The sequence below is a fragment of the Homarus americanus genome, unplaced genomic scaffold (assembly GCF_018991925.1).
Source record: "Homarus americanus isolate GMGI-L3 unplaced genomic scaffold, GMGI_Hamer_2.0 scaffold45698, whole genome shotgun sequence".
In the NCBI taxonomy this organism is placed as follows: Eukaryota; Metazoa; Arthropoda; class Malacostraca; order Decapoda; family Nephropidae; genus Homarus; species Homarus americanus.
This window is the reverse complement of record NW_024735554.1, coordinates 14,895,258-14,917,603: the sequence shown is the minus strand read 5'-3', so window position 1 is coordinate 14,917,603 and position 22,346 is coordinate 14,895,258. Positions and strand designations below refer to the sequence as shown.

At 45.0% G+C, this 22,346-nt stretch overlaps 1 protein-coding gene across 3 annotated transcripts in view; it reads left to right on the top strand.

Moving 5' to 3' along the window:
• Positions 1 to 999: 999 nt before the first annotated feature.
• Positions 1,000 to 22,346, top strand: part of LOC121871540 (beta-1,4-galactosyltransferase galt-1-like) — a 56,640-nt gene continuing 35,293 nt past the window's right edge. Inside the window, exons 1-3 of one of the 3 annotated variants that reach the window (XM_042373982.1) lie at positions 1,000 to 1,020; positions 3,277 to 3,688; positions 17,114 to 17,203. In XM_042373982.1, coding sequence (XP_042229916.1) covers positions 3,522 to 3,688; positions 17,114 to 17,203 — 257 coding nt within the window. In that variant the 5' untranslated portion in view covers positions 1,000 to 1,020; positions 3,277 to 3,521. Of the gene's footprint in view, positions 1,117 to 3,276; positions 3,689 to 17,113; positions 17,204 to 22,346 lie in introns of all 3 variants that reach the window. The other 2 variants (XM_042373981.1, XM_042373980.1) reach the window with 2 other exon arrangements.

Sequence of the window (22,346 nt, the reverse complement as noted above, 5' to 3'; positions counted from 1 at the left end):
TACACAATATTACCACCAGTAAACATCACCACTATTACACTACATCACCACCATTACACTACATCACCACCAGTAAACATCACCACCATTACACTGCATCACCACCAGTAAACATCACCACTATTACACTACATCACCACCAGTAAACATCACCACCATTACACTATATCACCACCAGTAGACATCACCACCATTACACTACATCACCACCAGTAAACATCACCACTATTACACTACATCACCACCAGTAAACATCACCACCAGTAAACATCACCACCATTACACCACATCACCACCAGTAAACATCACCACTATTACACTACATCACCACCAGTAAACATCACCACCATTACACCACATCACCACCAGTAAATATCACCACTATTACACTACATCATCACCAATACACAATATTACCACCAGTAAACATCACCAAAATTACACTACATCACCACCAGTAAACATCACCACCATTACACCACATCACCACCATCACCACTATTACACTACATCACCACCAGTAAACATCACCACTATTACACTACATCACCACCAGTAAACATCACCACTATTACACTACATCACCACCAGTAAACATCACCACTATTACACTACATCACCACCAGTTAACATCACCAATAAATATCACCATTACACTACAATCCCACCAGTAAACACCATCACTAGAAAACATCACCACCAGTAAACATCACCACCATTACACTACATCACCACCATTACACTACATCACCACCAGTAAACATCACCACCATTACACTATATCACCTCCAGTAAACATCACCACTATTACACTACATCACCACCAGTAAACATCACCACTGTTACACTACATCACCACCATTAAACATTACCACCATTATACTACTCACCACCAGAACAAATACCTGTCGACCAAGGCGGAAATCTAGGCTGACAACACCTGCAGATAAGATAAGAACTGATATGGCGGGTTGTGTTGGCCATTTTGATCAGTCGTTCGTGTTACTCCTTACCGTGCTGGTTCACTTACCCATTATTATTGTTTAAATCACAAATTATCTGGAGGATTATATATCGCGTATCAGCATACAAACGGAATATAAGTTCGTGAATATGGTTAGAGAAAAGTGTTTAGATTGTGTTTGTTTTGAAAGAAGTTGAAGTGAGTTGTCATGAAAGAACAGGACAAGGTCTTTGCTGGTGTAACCGATCCGGAGTGTTAAGACGAAAATAACTATATTTTTTTTTTTGTTTTTTTTTCTTCTGGTTCCTCGACGTGTGTGTGTGTGTGTGTGTGTGTGTGTGTGTGTACAATAGATATTCCGATGAAATAATATGGATTACCATCATAAAGTTTATTGAAAAATCATAGCATTGTTGCAAATAGTGTATAATACAAAACATGTAGAGTAATAATTCTTACGTGGTGACAATATGAACAGTATTTTTCTCGGGTTATGGCGTCACCTTAAAGAGCTCATTTCAGGGGTGGGGGGACGAGGGTTCTTAGGTGACATGATTCTGTGTTTAGGAGACTTAATGTGTACAGGAAACGTTATAAGTGTTTTTATGCCACTAAAATCACAAAGTATCAGTCTTTAAGGTAATGTACAAAACTTGACTTAGGTTGGAGTGTTATTTACCATCCGAACCCAAGTGAATTCTCGTACATCGTCTCTTGTAGACACTAAAGTTCCCAAAATTTCTTGCCACCTTTGGATTCCTAAAATAGACTACCCAGGTTACTGTCGCTAATAGTACCATTGAGTACTGTATAGTGTTCGTAATGTGAGATATATCAAGCAATAGAAACTTATAAAACTTAAAGTCGCTTACTAGGAAATACGAAACACGTAATTAAACTCCAAATTATTGAACCATTGTCAGTGCAAAATAAGAGAACAGCTTTGGTACGTCCATAGGCAAATTTAACCTTTGACTTTAGGCTGTGACTTTGACTCGGATAACTATTTTCGTGTTTTGACGTCATTTAGCAGCGTTCCGTGATTGTGGGACGTGGGCGAAATATATTAGTGAACACAAAATTTAGGCCCGGGTGTGGAAAAGTGTATTACCTGTAAATTAGCCACCTCAGTTTATTTCACTTTAAGATTAACCCTACTTGCTTTAACGCTAGCATTTCCTAACCTAACCTAACTTAACCTAACCTACCCATATTAACTCTAACGCTAACATTTCCTAACATAACCTAAACTAACCTGATCTAACTTTACCTAATGACTACCTAACCTGATCTAACCTTACCTAATGATTACCAAACTTAACCTAATCTAATCTAACGCTAACCTAACCTAACATAACCTAACCTGAACTAACCTTACCTAATGACAACTTGACTTAACCTAATCGAATCTAACGGTAACCTAACCTAGCCTATTACCCCATGTAGCGTTAATGTTTAATCATCAGATGAAATAAGATGGGGTGACTAATACTCAGGTGATACGGAAATGTTTACAGACGAGCAGTCAAAAGGAAAGACATTTCATCAAACATCATTTTTTTCCTCGAAAGTTCTTGTGAAACTTCTAAAATTTTAACATCAAAGCAGAAAATGCTGTTATGTACAGTCGGCAAAAGGTTATCAAACAGCTGTGCACGAGAGATTTCAGAATGAGCACTACGTCTTGTCATTTCAGAATGGTTGGTATGCCTGGTTGTGAAGTGACTTTCAATATTTCGTAATAATATATGTTGCTCATCTTTATAATATTTATAGGTGAAAAAAGTATATTAATTTGCAATAAAACTTCCTCGGAGAGCAATGTTCAGATTTCTCGTTCGTTTTGTCATATTGTAAGAAGTTTAGAGCGTTGGAGAAATTTTTGTGGTGAGTGTAAACACGAGTGAAAACAATCATGGATAGTTTCACAAGTATTATTAATGTGTTTGCAATAACTTAGACGTTGTGTTCACAGTGTCAACTAAATGGGATCACCTGAAGATTAGCCTACCCAGCTTATTTCATATGGTGATTAAACACTCTAACGCTAAATGGAGAGGTTACATTAAGTTAAGTTAGGTCAGGTTAGGTTAGTATTAGGGTGTTTAATCACCAGGTGAATTAAGCTGGGGTGCCTAATCTTCAGGTGATCCCTTCAGCCTCGTGTGCCAATTGTCAGTGAAATGTAATATGCTGGTTGGCTTTTATTGACCGGCTTCCGCTGATATTATATCAAACACCGGAATTGGAGTTATTAGTTAATCATTCTGTACCATTATTTCACATTTCAAAAATTGTATTGTGAAAAAAAGAAAAGAAAAGAAGAGAATGTTCTAAAGTGTTGATGAAAATAAATCTTACTGCACAATTCAACTTGAAAATGGGAAACATCAAGCTGAAAGAAGCTGTGTGTTGATGACGCAAGGATACTGTTAGAACAGCACCCATGAAGAAGAGTGGCAATGTAGATTTATGTATTACTTGAAAAATAACCAAAGGAAGAAGAAATATGACACTGAACAACGGGTGAGAACTGTGACATTACTGTGTTTACAAGATGAAACAGATAGCGCGGAAGGTCACGGGAGTGGTGATCCTCTTGCGGTTGTTTCTGCAGCGGAGGTGGAAGTCCATGGGCGTCACCTTTCTGCTGTGGGCGGTGGGCGTCCTGTGTGTTGTTACCCTCTACCTCACCTACACACAACCCGCCGGCATACATGTGCTGTAAGTTAGTTTTCACTCTTGGTTGTCGTGGAGTAACGTGACATTATCGTACATTCAGTATTTATTTATGGTAATTGTTCACTCAATATTTAGTTGCCGTACTCACTTAAAACATTATAGATTCGATTATCATAATACTTTTATCAATTATATCATCCTAATGAAAGGCTAATTTAAAGTTTATGATGAAACCCAAGAATTATTTTCCTCGTCATCTTTTTTCCACACTTTCTCCAGAAATATCAAGTACCAAATTATTAATGCTACTTCATCTTGAAATTTTTAGTCAGATAGGGGAGGGGATAGGAGGATATTGCAGAGACTGACGCTTCATCATCGGTCGTGTTTACAAAGACCATAACTTTACCTCGTGTGATTCAAGGCAATAAAAACTCCTGGAACGAACAACGGGTTTGTCAACACTCTGCTGGGGCGTCCAAACATGGCGGAAATTTATAACTGGAACACGAAGGGGGATGACAGGGGGGCGGTGGAGATAATAAAAAAATGAATCTATAGAGGAGGGTAAAAAGGTGTGAATAAGGAAAAAGAGAGAGAGGCCCTCATAACTTTTAACTGATGAATTATGATGCCTTAATTCGTTCGTTAAACATGCTATTACGACAGTTACTGCTACTTTTAGAACAACATTATTTTTACTATAATTATTACTACAACAGCTATTACAATATTACAAAAAGAACAACAATAACTAATACAACTACTACTTCAATAATTTCTACAAAAGTCAGTACGTATTACAACTACTCGTACTACTAGTACTATTGTTACTAATGCTCATGCTACTTTTACAAAAACTTCTACTACAGCCATTACAACAACGACAACTAATACAATACTTACATAACTATTAAAAAAAAGAGTGACCATGCCTTCAGTCAGTCATTTGAAATGAAGAAATTTGAGGTCACAGACAGACATGTAGAGAAACACAGACACACACACGCACAGACAGACATGTAGAGAAACACAGAGACACACACACGCACAGACAGACATGTAGAGAAACACAGAGACACACACACGCACAGACAGACATGTAGAGAAACACAAAGACACACACACGCACAGACGGACATGTAGAGAAACACAAAGACACACACACGCACAGACACGTAGACAGACATACAGATCGACACGTAGACATACACACAGACAGAAACACAGACACACAGACAGACACGTATATAGACACACAGGCACACAGACAGATACGTACGTAGACACAAAGACAGACACGTAGGCAGACACACGGGCACACACAAACACGTAGACAGACCCACAGGCAGACATGAAGGTAGACACATAGACACACAGACAGACACGTAGAGAGACACACAGCCAGACACGAAGACAGACACACAGCCAGACTCATAGGCAGACACTACTAATACTTTGCTGTCAATCGAAATCGAGTATGGCGATCATCCGGCTATGATGCAATTATATGAGTTATGAAGGATGTCACCTTCGCTGGTGAACTCTGAGGTAATTAAAGAGGTCGATACGGGACCAGCAGTGCCGTCCACAGATGTTGCACGTGTGGAGGGCTACATCTAGTGTGGGAGGATGGGCGGCAGCGTCTTTCTGGCGTTGGCGCTTGTCTGCCTCGGTATGCAGTCGGGCTAAGTCGAAAGTATTGACACCTTCTTGTGTGGTACTCCTCCAAGCGTTACGGTGTGGAATAATCATCTCCCGGGTGAGGGGGGCGATTTGGTACTTTTTCAGGTTTGTCTTAATATTATCATTATACCTTTTCTGTTGCCCGCCGGCGTTACCTTTACTATTCATTAGGTAACTGTAAAGTAGCTGCTTTGGCAGTCTACTTTCGTCCATGCGGGTAACATGGCCAGTCCAACCCAGTTGTTCATGGATAATGGTAGCCTCGATGCACCTACAGCTGGTGTCAGTGCGAATACTGGTATTTGTTCTCTTGTCTTCCAAGTGAATTCGGAGGATGGAATGTAGACTACGTTGGTGAAAGTTTTCAAGTGCCTTGAGGTGCCTCCTGTATGTGACCCATGTCCCGCTGCCATATAGCAGGGTGGGGAGGACCACTGCTTGATATACGTGCAAATTTGTAGATTATTTCAGCTCCCAACAGCTGAAGACACGGTTTCGGAGTCTGCAAAAGTGTTGTGATGTCCATTTGATCCAATGTTGAATCTCTTCATCGATGTCCGCAATAGTGGACAGGTAGGAACCGAGATACCGAAAGTGGGTAACATTAGAGAGGGTAGTACCGTTAAGCTGGATGGATGGTGGAAGTGTGGCTGAAACAGGGGCAGGCTGAAAGAGAATTTGAATCTTACGTATATTCACCTGCGTAGGAAGTGTGCATACTTATCTGCATAGGTGTTCAGGATCTCCTGAACGCGACGTTCAGTGTGAGCGATAAGGGTGAGGTCGTCTTCATACTGAAGTTCGGTGCTGTAGGAAGGGTCATCTCGGGGCGCTGTTCGAAGGTCCTCCATTGCCTTGTCGTCATCTGGTGACAGGTCCGAACGAAGGGATTGGACGGCGTGTAGAGTGACCACAGTCCTGACGGAAAGAGCGAGATCGGCGTCGAGCACATGGTCTTCTGGAGTAGGGCGGCTGACAGGAGAGCGGGATAAGGCATCAGGGATGCAGAGCTCCTTACCAGCGCGCCACACTGCTGTGAAGATGTACGCCGAGAGCTTCTCTTTCAGACGCTGGAGGCGAGGGTTCTCAATGGCGTCCAGCGTGTAGTGGTTGAGGATCGGGACAAGTGGGCGATGGTCGGTCACAAGGTGAAAATGTTGCAGGCCTATAAGGTAAAACCTGCACTTGGACATCGCCCAAACCACAGCCAACAGCTCCAACTCAATAGTGGCGTAGCGCGTCTCAGTGTCAGAGAGGAAACGCGAGCCACACTGGACGAGCCGGAACTGCCCTTCACCATGATCCTGCAGTAGGGCGTATCCCACGCCGTACAAGCGTGAGGCATCTGTCTGCAGAACCGTCGGCAAGGCTGGGTCAAACGTGGCGAGGACAGGTGGAGTAGACAGGGCCTGTTTCACTTGCTGGAAGGCCTTGTCGTGGTCGGGGGTCCACAGGAATGCCCTCTTGGGGCTCATCAGGGGGCGAAGTGGTTGGGCAGCTGCGGAGATGTCCGGCGAAAACTCTGCTAACTGGTTGACGAGACCGATGAAGGACCTCAAGTCGGTGAGGTTAGCAGGGGTGGGAAAATCCGTGATGGCGCGGACCTTTTCCGGGTCAGCTGCGATACCATTCCCTGAGAGGGTGTACCCACAAAAGTCCACTGAAGAGCTGGCCAGAACAAACTTGTCGGCATTTAGGGTGATGCCGTGCTTCTGGCACCTGTTGAGTACCTCGTAGATACAGCAGAGGTGATCCATGTAATCCTCATCGTACACGAGTATGTCGTCGACCACTTTCACGCAGTTTGCCAAACCTTGTAGAGCCATGTCACCTCGAAGACAGAAAGCGTCTCCTGTAGCGGCGAATCCCATGGGGCCACGGCAATAACTGTAACGTCCATGCGGGGTAATGAAAGTTGTGAGTGGTTGGTCTTTTTCGGCAAGCTCTATCTGCCAGTATCCACACAGGGCGTCCATCGTCGTGAAGAAGCGCGCCTTCGGGTTCACACTGCATATAGCTGCAAAGGGCGTGGGAGAAGGGTGCGCAGGACGAGACACCTGGCTGTTAAGCTTGGAGAGGTCAGTGGTGATCCGAACACCACCTTTAGGTTTTGCGACGACAACCATAGGGTGACACCATGGAGACGGGTCATCACCGGCTGGTGCAATAATTTCTTGTGCGACCATGGAGTCCAGCTCGTTTTTGACCGCCTCGCGGAAGGCCAGGGGAACCAGTCGAGGGGTGTAAATAGCGAAGGGCTTTGCGTCGTCCCTCAAGTGGATCCTCATGGGGGAACCTACCATCTTCTTGAGAGGCTTGGATTCTAGAGCGAACTTGGTAACCAGAACGTCGCTGAATTCCTTCAGGAAGTGCTTCCGAGCATCCGAAGGAGAGGTGTCACTGGCAAGAGGTAGGGGTAGGGCGGCAGCAGGGTCGTTGCTGCTCCCTTCTTGTACCCTGTTGGCGTGTTTTACCTCGAGAATAGGTTTGGGGAAGCCCTGGGAGATGATGGCCAACTCTTGACAATGTCTGTAGGACAGCAAAGGAGTCGGTACACCGTTATGCACAACAATCCAGGCTTGACACGACCTGTTGCCAAAGGTGACTTGTGCTTGGAGTGAACCTAGGGCCGGGGTCATCTGTGAACCATCTGCCGAAAAGCGGAGATCCTTGGGGGGCGGTCCTAGATCACTTGGAGAGAGCCCCAAGCATTGCAAATGCTGGGGACCGATGACTGTAGCATCAGCGCCGGTGTCGGGCAACATCTGAAGACGGGATGACACACTGCCATAGGTCACAATGACACTGATGTACTGAGGGACTTTGGTCCTGGGACGCGGGGGGGAGCACACATTCCTAATATGGCTCGAGCGTTGTCCAGGGTCGTCATGCTTCTGATTGGAAGACTGTGGGCGGCCCTTACTGGTGGAAGGGCGCTGAAGCTTCCGCCGACGCTGTCCCTTGGGTTTGTTGGTAGGGCAACACTTGTCATAGTGGCCCAGACGACCGCACACATTGCACTGGACGTACTTAGCTGTGCACCGTACTGTGAGTGACCAGTGGCCCTTACGGTCACAACTGTTGCATGTAGACTCAGCAGCTGGACACACCTGTGTTCCGTGCTGCTTACCACAGTTGTTACAAAATGAACCGGGCGTGGACGTGGTGGGCGAAGGCGTAGGAGCAGACTTCTTGTCCTTCTTGTACCGGGACGCAGCGCGTACAACTGTAGGGGGAGCTCGGATGGCAGCGGTGGCACACCTAGAGCCTCATAGGAGCGACATATCGTCAAAACATCCTTAAGAGAAGAGGAAGAGTCGAGGGAGGTGAGGCGTTGGACAAGCTCCTGGTCCTTAACACCCATCAGGATCACCTGCTTCAACTGGGTCTCCTCGCACTGCTGGTGGTTACCTGGACATATATCTACCTCTTCCGAGGCTCTCTTGAGTCGTACATAAAAGGCGTAAAAAGTCTCACCCTCCATCTGTCTGCAGCTAAACAATTCCCTCCTGCGCAGAGCTTCATTCTGCTGTCCTTTGATGTGCCGTTGTAGAATGTCCAGTACCTCCTCTACAGACAACGGAGAGGTCGGAGGTACCTGCAACGTATGTTCCAAGACACGCTGAATTTCCAAGGACAGGCACATACGCAGCTGAATGAGTTGTTTAGGCTGTGACAAACTCTGGAGATCCACCATTGTAGAATAATCAGTCCACCATCGCCGCCATTCACGAAAAGTCTGGAAATTCACATCAGGCTTCAAGATGGGCGGTGTTTGAGCAGCTGCTTTAGGTGGGGCTGGTGGGCGTGAAGGAAGCATTGATGAGGTATCTGAACCAGTCAGTACCGAGGCAGTGTTAGAGCCAGTGGCTTGGTTAACAGTGAGGCGAGATATCAAGGCTTCAAACCGTGCACTGTCTTCCAATCTCCGTTGGTGGTCTCTCTCTGCCTCTGCTTGTCTTCTGCGTTCGTCTGCCACACGTCTGTTAGCTTCATCCTCGCGCCTTTCATCTCTCATAAACTTCATTCAAGCAATTATCTCTGGAGACAACGCTGAATATCGAGGTGAAGGGCTGCGCGATGTTGTGGTAGCTGGGGCGTCATGGTCAGCCTGGTCATCCATCTCTGCGGAGCTATCATCCGACTGACTCATCCGGGCGTTGACCTCACGGCTACGTAAGGCACGAGACATAACTACTTCATCTGTGTACTGTGTCTAAATCAGTGTTGACCGGTCAGCCCGTCGTATCAACAAGATCTCAGACAAAAAATTAATTAAATACTCAGATAAGTAGATTATATATATAAAATATATATAAGGGAATCGCCGCGGTCAGTGTGTGTGTGTGTGCCGGGCGGGCGAGAGCGTCTCCTCGAGCTGTGAGGGGGGATGGAAACGACGTCTAGTGTCAGTTACCCTTGAGGCATGACGAGAGGAGGATGTGAAAAACTTTACTCCTTACAAATGCCTAGAACATGCCGTGTACCTTGGAAATCCTTTAGAACAAGGTCACACATGTATGGCACGAAACACACAATGCACTAAACACTTCACAGAAAATCACTGTCACTGACACTGCTCAAAGTTGCTAAATTCTTCGAGGAGGGGTGGCAGGCGGCGGTTGGTTGACACAGGGAAGGAGTCCGTAAGCCGGCTTTCCACAAACTTTGCACTGTCACTCGTAATTATCCAGTAAAACCGGTTCACTGCGCCATGTTCGTGTTATGGGTATTAAGTTCTATATACAGGAGCGAACACAAACATCTGTATAATTTTATAGGTTCTATTTACTGGATAAGAGATATGTACACAAGGGGAGTAGCGCTCCTCAACCTGTCTGCTGGTCAACTGCTCTATAGACGACGTATGGTAAGTGATACATTAGCAGCTTCTATATGTCGCCAGGCACATTAATTAAGTATGTGGGACATTGATAAATACATTGCCACACGCTACTAGCTAGGCTAAATAAATAATACATAAATGGAACACATACATAATATACATAGCATAATATAAATACAGCATACAGAATATACATACACTGGTCACGACGCTGTTCTATGCACTTTTCCTACATCTGGCGGGTAGCAAAGATCATGTCAGTGGTGTCACGTGATAGTCTAAAGCCACATTGAGATTCTGGGAGGAAGTTTTCCGCCTCAGGAAGAAGTCCATTTAGGGGAACTCAGGCGATAATCTTGCCAGCTACGTACAGCAGCGAGTCCCGCAGTAGTTGCCACAGTCTAACCGGTCTCCCTTGTTCTTATAAATATTGACAATGGAGGCTTCGTTAAGAGCTTGGAGGATTTTCTGCCTTTCTCATATATTCTCCAGAAGAGAGTGGAGATGGCTGGTAAGCAGAGGTCCTCCTGCTTTATACACCTCGGCAGGAATTCCATCAGGCCCTGAAGCTTTGCTATTTTTCATCTATTTGATGGCAGTAGTTACCTCATCCAAGGATGGAGGATAGCTGAGGTGGGTCACCTCTGGATGCTGAGGAACCTGCTGGGTAGTCAGGACACCCACATGGGTGTTTCGGTTGAGCAGTGAATGGTAGTGCTCTTTCCAGCACTGAAGGATGCCTTCTTCGTCTTTAATTAGGGAGTTGCCATCGGATGAGCGGAGGGGGGCTGTGCCATGAGTGATTGGCCCATAAAATGTTTTAGTAGAATTGAAAAATTCACTCATCTTGTGTTGATCTGCAAGTTTTTTTGTTTCACATGCTTTATTTTTAAGCCAGTCGTTCTTTAGATTGCAAAATTCGTACTGGGCTGCCACTTGCTTCTTGCAGAAGGTATCAGCTTTGGTCTGAGAAAAGGGGTTGTTCTGCCAGTCAGTTAAAGCAGCACATTTATCATTGATAAATGGGTCTCTCTGCTGGTTATTGTCATGGCAGTGGCGAGAATACCCCATTCGTCACTAAGATTTGGGTTGTTTTTTGTCGGGTTGTGTATCAGCCCATGTTTGAGCTGCTCTCTGAAAGCACGTGCTACCTCTGGATCCTCCAGACGCTTAATGTTAAGACCTCTTCTGGAGGCTTGCCGCCTTCGCCGTTTTGGGGCGACGTGAAGTGAGAGCTTGGCTCTGACAAGCCGATGATCAGTGTCGCAGTGGTCTGAGTCATGCATGGCTCGGGTGATGAGGCGCTCGTTGATCCCAACAGGTATTTCAGATTGTCTATGTAGGGTGGATTGGCAGATGGAAAAGCCAACTCCATAAATGCGGTTTCTCTCCGCAGCAGGCTTTCCCTTCCAGAAGAAGGTATAGCCAGACCCCCGATCTGTGAGTCGACTCTCGTCTGGGAGCCGGGACTCACTAATGGCTGCTAGGTCCATGTTATACCTAGCCAGCTTTTTTGCCACAAGGGCGGTTCTTCTTTCAGGATGCTCATTTATGCCAGTATCCAGAAGAGTCCTGACATTCTATGCAGCGACCACAAGAGGTTGTATAGTTTCTTTTTGTTTTGATCTGTGATTATGATTGTTTTTTCGACCGCATAAGGATGACATTACTTGGTTCAGTTGCACTGTCAGGTTGGTTCATTTAGACAGGCTATGTTTAGGGCACCTTTTCTAGCCTCCTCCCCATGTGCTCAGTCGCACAGAGAGGACTGGATTGCACTGCTGCCTAGATCCCAGTGAATAAACTACCACCTTATCTATGCCGCCCATGTGCAAAGTTGTGACCAGAGACTCCTGGCAGTCATCTCTGCCTATCCACGTCGCCACTCGTCAGTCGCCATAGGACTTTAGGGGGTATAGGGGTTTTGATGATGATGAGAGGTATGATGAGCTGGGTGATGTCTGTGCGAGAGTTGATCTATATGGTGAGGCAGACACACAGGAACATAGACAGACATGCAGACAGACACAGAGGCAGACACGAAGGTAGACACACAGACAGACACACAGGCAGACACGAAGGTAGACACACAGACAGACACATAGACAGACACACAGGCAGACACGAAGGTAGACACACAGACAGACACATAGACAGACACACAGGCAGACACGAAGGTAGACATACACAGACAGACACATAAGTAGACACAGACTCACAAACTGACACATAGACAGACACCTAGGTAGACACACAGACACGTAGACAGACACACAGACACGTAGACAGACACACAGACAGACACGTAGGTAGACACACAGACAGACACGTAGACAGACACACAGATACGTAGACAGACACACAGACATGTAGACAGATACACAGACAGACACGTAGGTAAACACATAGACAGACACGTAGACAGACACACAGAGAGACACGTAGGTAGACACACAGACAGACACGTTGGTTGACAGACAGACGCACAGACAAACAGGTATACTGACACACAGACAGACACATAGGTAGACACACAGACAGACACGTAGACAAATACACAGACAGACAAGTAGGTAGACACACAGGCAGACACGTTTAGGTAGACACAAAGAGACACTTAGGCAGACACGTAGACAAACACACAGAGACACGTAGGTAGACAGAAACGTAGGTAGACACACAGGCACACAGACAGACAGTGACCTCCACCACCAAGTACTGGCAAAGTTTGGCAATGAACTACTGCACCACCCTCGTCATCGCGACCTCAGCCCACAAGAGCCCGCACCGATAGATATAAGAACAGCACCATCTCATCTATTGTTAAAATACTAAACAACTCCTGATTTATGTACTGTACAGCCCTGTAAATGTATTCAACGCATAATATATCATTATTTCTAAATCAAATGTAAATCTGTATATTTTCAGCCACCGGCTGCAACTCTATTAATAAACCGTTTATCATTATATTATTATTATTATTACAGACACAAAGACAGACACGTATATGAAGACACGCAGTCAAAAAAGACAGACACGTAGACAGATACACAGATACGTTAGACGCACAGGCACACAAACAAACACATAGACAGACACACAGACAGACACGTACGTAGATACACAGCCACACAGACATGTATAGGTCGACACAGAAAAACACACGTAAACAGACACATATAGAGACAAGACAGACACATAAGCAGACACGCATAGACACGTAGATAGGCACACATAGGCACACAGAAAGTCATGCAGACATGCAGAGCGACATGAAGAAAAACACTGACAGACACGTCGTGGACAGACGTGTCTCTCAGCGCTGCGAAGGAGTGGCTTGGCCCATGGGGGTCAATATTCGAACCCCCTTTCCGCCCTCCCCACCCCTCCCTCCCCACTAAGAAACCAGTGCAAGGATTGTTGATCAAAAGTGTCAATTTCAACCCGAAAAACTATGGAAAAGAATAGCAGTGAATGAACATGGTGCCGAGACAATGAGGCGGACAATGGAAACTCTGGCTGTTATCAAGTCAATGTTTTCGACACCAGAGACCAGAGGGGCGATAGCTGCCGCACCTACCGTGAGAACCAACCGGTGTGGCGGCCTACAACCACGTGTTACCTCCACAATACCAGCAGTGTGGCGGCCTACAACCACGTGTTACCTCCTCGACGCTACCTGACCTACCTTGGAGAAGGACGTGCCCCTAAGTACTCGTGTTAGTGACCATAGGAAATGGCCGCCGTGGATCGTGTGTTGTGGGGGAAGAGGGACGGTGTGTGAGGAAAGACGACCCCCTGGCCACTCTGTTAAGTCAATTGGAACAGTTGAGGAGAGAGATAGAAGTATTAAAGGGGGAGAACGAAGCCCTCAGGACTGAACTCCTTCAGGTAGGTGTCCTGCCTAGCAGGACACCTGCGAAGGAGGGTCAGGAGGAGCAGGCGTGGAGAGTGGTTGTCTCCAAGGGGACTAGGGTCAGACTCAGGAAAGTTGACCAGGGTGTGAAGTGCAGTAACCCCTACCAAGAGATGGAGGAAGCTGGCGAGGAAGAGAAGAGGAAGGACGTTGTGGTGACAGGAGAGAAAAGGGCAGTTGTTCAAACCCTACCCAGAGGTATAGGGAGGCGCTAGGGAAGGTTAGAGATAGGGGAGGGATCCCGATAGTATGTGGTGTCTTACATAGAAGAGGAGTTGGTGATGAATGGCTGTCCAGGGAAATTGGTATAAATTGCCGACAGGAAAAACATTGTGCAATCAATGGTTGGACGTTCATTGATAACTGGCAACCATTCTCGGTAGTAGGTAGTAGGCAGCTGCCAAACAGGGAGGTACTACCGCCTGGGAAAATATTGGAAGCATAATGTGTTGTCTAATGGGAGACACTGCTGCCATATGGCATCTCGAAAATTGTGACCAAGTCCCAGGTTGCTTATCTGACTTTCTGCCCCATTTACACACAATTGCAGGGTCTCAATTGTTTCTCTTACCATTGACAACACAACATACATATATTGTTTCTCACTTTTTATCTTTTCTTTTTCATTTTTGTAATTCTTTATTATTATTATTATTATTATTATTATTATTATTATTATTATTATTATTATTATTATTATTATTATTATTATTATTATTATTATTATTATTATTGTTATTATTACATTTTCGCCCCCCAGGCCCCGATGTGGGTCAGTGACCTGTGCCTGGGTGGGTTAAAGACGTTGTCTGCATCCCTGGTGCGTGAAATTGTCACTCCAAAGTGGGGGTTTTCGCCAGAAGAGAGAGGTCAGGGTAAGTGGGAGTAAAAAAAGAAAGCTTGTTCTGGGGAGTAAAATTGGTTACTCAGGACAAGGGGTAAAATAGGACCAGGGAAGGGTAGGTTTAAATGCATACTATACAAACAGTAGGAGCGTTAGAAATATAATAGACTTGCTGAGAGCGGTTGTATGTACCGAGAATGTAGACGTCATAGCAATCACCGAAACCTGGATGAATCTGGCGAGCAAGAACTTTTTATCAGTGTACCAAATAGAAGGGTACAACCTTTTCCACGAGGACAGGGAAGGTAGGAAGGAGGGAGGGGTCGCACTCTTCGTCAGGGATACTTTAAAATGTTGTATTAATAATTCAATAAAGGGTGAAATAGGAACCGAGTCTGTATTGGTAGAAACTGCGGAAGGAAGAGAAAAACTAATTATGGGAGTGATTTACAGGCCCCCAAGTCTTGGGAAAGAAGCAGCTCAGCCCATATGGCAGGAAATGAGTAGGGCAGCAAAATACAACAACCTGTGCATTATGGGGGATTTCAACTTCAGAAATATTGACTGGGACAACATTGTATGTGACTATGAATCTGAAGACTTCCTAGATGCAGTACAGGACAATTTTTTAAAACAACTAATTCCAGAACCCACTAGAGGTGACAATATATTAGACCTAGTATTAACAAATAAAGAAAATATTATCAGAGATATCTCAGTAGGGGAAGAACTAGGAAACAGTGATCACAAGGAAATCAGGTTCACCCTACATTGGGAAACGAAAAACAATGACAATATGGTCAAAGTCCCAGACTTTCGATCGGCGGATTATTAGGGGTTAAGATGGTACCGAGGTGAGGTCGCTTGGGAACAATCAGGTCAGTCCCCAATAGGATCAGGTGAGATCACTGGCTACGCATCAACTGATCATGACTATATTATATTCACAAGTATATTAAGTAAAGCACAGGAACAAAATATACCATACAGAAAAATGAGGTCAAATAACAATGAGCCAAGGTGGATGACCAAAAAAATTAAACATGACATAGGAAAAAAGAAAGGAATTAATAAGAAATTAAAGGGAGGGGAGGAGCAGCTCAGAACTATCTAGGAATGTTAAGAAAAATGTAAGGGAGGCAAAGAGGGACTACGAAATCAGGATAGCAAGAGAATCCAAGGCGAATCCCAAGGGATTTTTCCAGGAATATAGGACAAAGGTCAAGGACAAAGTGGGACCTTTAAAGTCAGAGAGAGGAGAAGTGATCGATAATAGTGAGAAAATAAGCTAAGCATTAAACAGCTACTTCTTATCAGTTTTCGCAGAAGAAATTTACTAGGGAATGCCAGAGGTGGAACTGATATTTAGGGGAAATGAAGAAGAGAAATTAAAGAATATCACTATCAGAAAAGAGGATGTTCTTAAGAAGATAAATAAATTAAAGAGAACAAAATCTCCTGGGCCGGATGAATTATATATGTTTGGTTCCATACATGGGAACTGATATAATATCAATTCCCATGTATAGAACCAAACACACAATGTGCTTGAATACCTCTCACGCCAATGTGAATAACAAAGTGTGAGGCCAGACATATTGCCTCACACGCCTGTACTCACGCAGTTGCGAATAAATTACCCTCTATATACAGAACCAAACAAAGAATTTAATTGAAATACTGTGTAACATTTAATGCCATAATTTCCTGACCACATGGGTTAGTTATACAGACCCTTTTTTAACTTACTCTGTAATCCTTTTGCGTTACCACCCACAAGATGATTATGGGGTGCACGATAAACTAGCCGCTGTAAGTGGTAAAATTAAATTTAAAATGAAAAATTATAGTAGTAGAGAACAATGAAAAACAAAATTATAATGAAAATAAAAAGTCGATTCCTTTCAAATGCTTACTATAATGATAACGTGTGGTAAAAATGAACGAATTAGAGCAACTCTTTCTGGTGGTAGTACTGTTCTTAGACATTGCCGCATTTTTTAATTAGCTTTCTGTATCGTATATAAATTTTGTAGGGTATTGAAATAGGGATTTTCTGTGCCTTGTATGGACTTTTCAATGGTAAATATATTTTAGGTAGCCCTTGCACAATTTTGTTTTCTATGACATTATTAAGTTGATCCTTATGTTTCTGCGTTTTGTTTCATTTAGATGTGAGTGTGGCGAGAAGGTGGAGACAAGGGAGAGGGTTGACAGGTACCTCGCTAACCTCATGAAAGAAGTCGATCCTACGATAAACAGGTACAGTATGTTGTTGGCAGCTTATCGTACGGTTAATGATGTACAGATTTATGCTAAAACTATGTTAAGAAATATTAGCTAGTTCATAGGCTTCAGGAAACAGTAAAAACAAAAAGTATCGTTATGTCGAGGCATAATTTCGTAAGCTATGTGTTTTGATTGTTTTCTGTCCCATGTTGCAGCTATTTTGGCAAATTTAATGGAATTTTCGTGTATCTATTGATGTACTAATTATGTAAGAAAATTCTAGAATGTATTGCATCATATTTGCTATGATTAACTTATTATTATAAGCCTTGATCAGAGAAGAACGTTCTTGAATACCCCAGATGTCTCTGGGTGGTGCTGACTTTAACTAGGATGTTCGAGGGGCGTCTGATGGGGTATATAAGCACCTATGAGCAGGCTAGGAGTCAGTCACCAACACCACATGCATAACCTTAAAGATGGGGATTATCCTGCCAGTTACACAAGGACCTGGCGGGACCCCCCAATCACAAAAGATGAGGAACATCCTTTCAGCAACACAAGGACCTAAAGGGACCCTCCAATAAACCCTTAAACAGCACATTCCCTTGGATCGCACTTTAAATCAGCTTAGCTTAGTTTATCTAACCTGCCTTGCCCCTGGAGGACTGAGGGAGGTCTGTCACTGGTTAAGCCACAATCCAGCCTCCGCAAGGTGGAAAGCCCACCTACTATCATTCTTCTTCTGTACTTCCCACTTCAATACTATACCTTGCCCTAAATCTCCTTGTTCACCTCAGAGCCACGGCTCTCTTATCTCGGTGTTCTGACTGACTGACTGGAGTCAGTCGATCGCTTCCACTCAGAGTGTAAAGAATAAGCCTAGTAGAACAACTGAAGGCAATTGTTGTGGAATTGTTGTGAACAGTATAATGTGAAAAGACTAAAGCATTGTACACTGGTAATGTGCCGACTATAGTATATAATCGAAGTGAGAAGTCCAGCTGTGAAGCCATTACCCTTGTGTTGTGAAGACTCGGTGCTTACTAAAGATGACTACAGTGCACAAGTGTGTTTCTGTGACCTGGTGGAAATCTACCTGCCAGTTGTTCTGTACACCGATACCAATTTACCGGGGACTGGCAGGACAGCCAGTGGTAATTCAGTGACAGTGCTTCTGTACATGCATCCTTGGCCGTTGGTAACCAGTGGTGGAAGCTAGATAAGCGGTGAAAGGAGGGTTGTAACACTGGTGTCAGGAGTGGGATAGCCTATCAGTGAGATATCAGTCAAGAATGGAAGGTGAAGGTGTCCAGACCAGAAGTCAGGCCATGCAAGGGGAAATTTCCGTGGCTGATCTGAAGCATTTCCTATAATCACAACGGGGAAAACAGAAACAACTACTGGAGGAACAGAAGGAGCAACAAATAAGGAAGCAAGAACAGCTACAATCACAACGAGAACAGAAACAATTATTGCAGAAAAGAGAGAAGAACAGAAGCAACAACTGCAATTGATGCAGGAAGAGAGCGACAAGAAAATTCATGAACGAGATGAGGCTCTGCAAGCGACGTGTAAGAGATGGAGTGATACGTTTCATGAGGTGCAAGTGGAAGTGGGTGAAAAATTTAAATAGCACAAACAAAAAATGAGTGGTGAGATCACAGATGTACGAGAGGAGCTAACAGTGGTGAACAGTGACTTACAGAAAGTCAATAGCAGGATGGAAGTTCTGGAGAATTGTCTAACATCAAGGTATCAACCAAGATCTGGTGACTCCTATAATTGTGATGGAGTGCGTGAAACATCGTTTGTGCACGATCCGAGTGAAATGCATAGCGTTGAAAATTACAGAGCACCTGAGTTCAGACCCCATGCTACGTCAAGTGAAGTGATGAGCTATCCAAGAGTACCAGTGAAGAAGAAACCACAGGAATTGGATGACAAGGTCTCATGGGAAGCATACCAAGCACAGTTTGAGTTACTGGCTAAACAAAACGGGTGGGGAAACAAGCAGTGTGCAGTACAATCAGCCACAAGTGTTTAGGGCGTGGTTATGGAGGTTCTTAGCAAGTTGACAGAAGAGCGTTGCGGTTACATGTCACTCGTAAAGGTATTGGAACGAAGGTATGGAACCAAGCACCAAAATGAGGTTTACAGAGCCAGATTCCGTACTTGAACCCGTAATCGAGGTGAAACACTGCAACACCTGGCTCAAGACCTGGAAAGTATGGCTCATAGGGCGTACCCTGGAGCATCACCTGATCTGTTAGCCGTGTTGTTCAGGGACCAGTTTGTGGACGAATTAGACAGCACGCAGCTCAAGATTCAGGTGAAGCAGTCTCAACCTGTAACTGTACAGGAAGCTTTGGCTAGAGCCCTGGAGTCTGAATCTTATTTGAGGTCAAGTTTACCAAGCTTCAGGACGGAGTCTAGCTCTGGGTTTAAAGCACGAAAGTGCCAAGTACAAAAGACGGAGAGTGTTAACGCTCATAGGAGCGTTATTGGTTTGTTGTTGGAGAAATAAACCCTCAACGTTGATGCGTACCATATAATTCGGTCAAAACCTGTTAAAGAACATTTCTCATATAACAAATGGTGTTATCTCAGGACACATAGTATGAATAATACAATCAATATACAGTACATAGCCTGCTAACATCTTAAATATAACTCGCATGTTATAACTATTGATACAGGAGACAATTGGTATAATATGATCAAATTACAGTACACAAATATACTTATTAAAGTTATTTAGAGTTTCTTAGCAGATTCTAATACTTCACGATCACTCACGTTTTAGGGTCTAGTGGTCTAAGCCAACGTGTTGTCTGTCCTGTAGAAATCAGTAGACTACCCTCGAGGGCAATCTCAGCCCGGAGGCGAGGGCCATATGTTTTCGTATTGAAACACCTCAGCAGATTGGTCAGCAAATTCGTTGTCAACACTATATCTCTTATCTCACCCCCTCTCTCTCTCTCTCTCGCCTAGTTTATCTTATTATAGTTATCCCTCTCTTTCTCTCTCTCTTCTAGCTTATCTTACTGTGGCGGTAACACTCCCCCTGTCGGGCTTCGCACGAAATCATGGCATATTATTAGATTCACTCTCCCACCCTTTCCAACAGGCAGAGTTTCGTCACTGGACGTATCAACACTAAGTCCTTTGTCTTCACTTTAACACTTCGCACCAGGCCATCTTTGCTCGGTAGAGCTTCCAGTACTCTCCCTAGCATCCACTGACTCCTGGGAAGGGGTTGTCCAGAGATGATCACGATATCCCCAGCGTGGAGATTACGGCGAGTTTTGAAGAACCTTTGTCGCTGACGTAATGTTGGGAGATATTCTTTTACCCACCTTTTCCAAAATTGGTCCGCAATGAATTGGGCATGCTTCCATCTTCGTCGGTACCCTTCTGTCATGGACCAATCGCCTCCGGTGGACAGTGTCTCCGGGTTCATCCGTAGTATGTGAAGCGGCGTTAGTGCTTCTAGATCCTTTGGGTCGTCAGACACTGGGGTGATGGGCCTTCCGTTGATGATCTCTTCTACGGCACAGAACACAGTGCTGAGGCATTCATCGTCTAGTGTCTGGGTGCCCACCACTCCCTGGAGGACCTTCCTTACAGTGCGAATTTGTCGCTAACACACTCCTCCCATGTGAGAGGCTGTCGGGGGGTTGAACTGCCATTCTATCTGTTTCTGTAGAAGGGCATTCCCGACCTTGTCACTGTTGTTCCAGCCGTTCACCGCCTCTCGTAACTCTCGGTTATCTCCATTCATGTTGGTTCCCCTGTCAGACCGAACACGCTTGGGAGGTCCCCTGCGGCAGGTGAATCTTGTTAGGGCATTGAGGAACGAGTCGGTGTCTAGTGAGGTGAGGACTTCTAGGTGTATGGCTCTGGTGTTCAGGCAGGTGAATAAGCATCCCCATCTCTTCGCCCGGGCTCGTCCTTGTTTAACCAAAAAAGGGCCGAAGCAATCAATTCCAGTGTAGGTGAATGGCTGGCCTCCTGGGCGCACTCGATCTTCTGGCAGGTCGGCTTGGCGTTGATGGGTAGGCCTCCAGCTGCTTCTTCGACAAGTCACACACGTCCGTATTTTGCGGTCGAGTAATTTTCGGCACTTAGGTATCCAGTACGTCTCACGTATTATGGCAAGAGTGTGTTCTCGTCCTCAGTGTCCAGCTCTAGTTGAGTGTACCTCTCTCACGATGAGCCCCGTGATCCTGTTGTCCCTTGGTAATAGTATGGGATTCTCCTGGTCTGGGTGGAGAGCAGCGTGCTTCAGTCGGCCACCTACTCTGATCAGACCGTCTGTGTCTAGATGAGGTTCCAGCCGCCTTATGTCGCTACCTCTCACGGGTTGTCCCTGTAGTAACATTCCTAGTTCTCGAGGGAATCCTTTCCTTTGCATAAATCTTAAGACAGCTAATTTCGCCTCTTCCAATTCGCTGACCTGGAGCCGATTTTTTCGGTGATGTTTGTTCTTTCGCTTCCCAAGCCGCCATTTTATAAACCTTCTAATCCACGCTACGCTCTTCAGAAGTCGATGCCACGATGAGTACCTGGCCCATAGCTTATCGAGGATACCCTCCCCTGGTCAACGTTCGCCGTCAGCACCGTGGTTTCCTTCTTCACCTCTGGGTCTCCGTCTGTGAGGTCTGGAATCCTCAATGGACTCTTTGGCCAACTGTCTTCTTCCAAAAAGAGGAAAGCGGGTCCCCGAATCCACCTGCCCTCCTCGTTGAGCTCTGCTCCATGTAATCCACGACTAGCGTCGTCGGCCGGGTTCAGTGCCGACGTCACGTGGCGCCATTGTTCTACATTGGAGTCCTCGTGTATCGTTGCCACTCGATTGGCCACGAAGGACTGGAAGCGTCTTTCGGTGTTTCGTATGTATTGAAGGACTGCCGTACTGTCTGTCCAGAACACTGATCTGTCTATATGTAATTCAAGCTCTTGCCGTAGTTGTTTGTCTGCCTTAGCAGCCAGTACTGCCGCGCAGAGCTCAAGTCGAGGTATGGTCTGCTGTTTCATAGGGGCTAGCTTGGCTTTGCCACACACGAAGGAGATATGGTGCGTTCCATCTTCACACGTGGTTCTCAGATACGATACAGCTCCATACGCTCGTTGGGAGGCGTCGCAGAAGTGATGTAGTTGCACGGTAGTCACT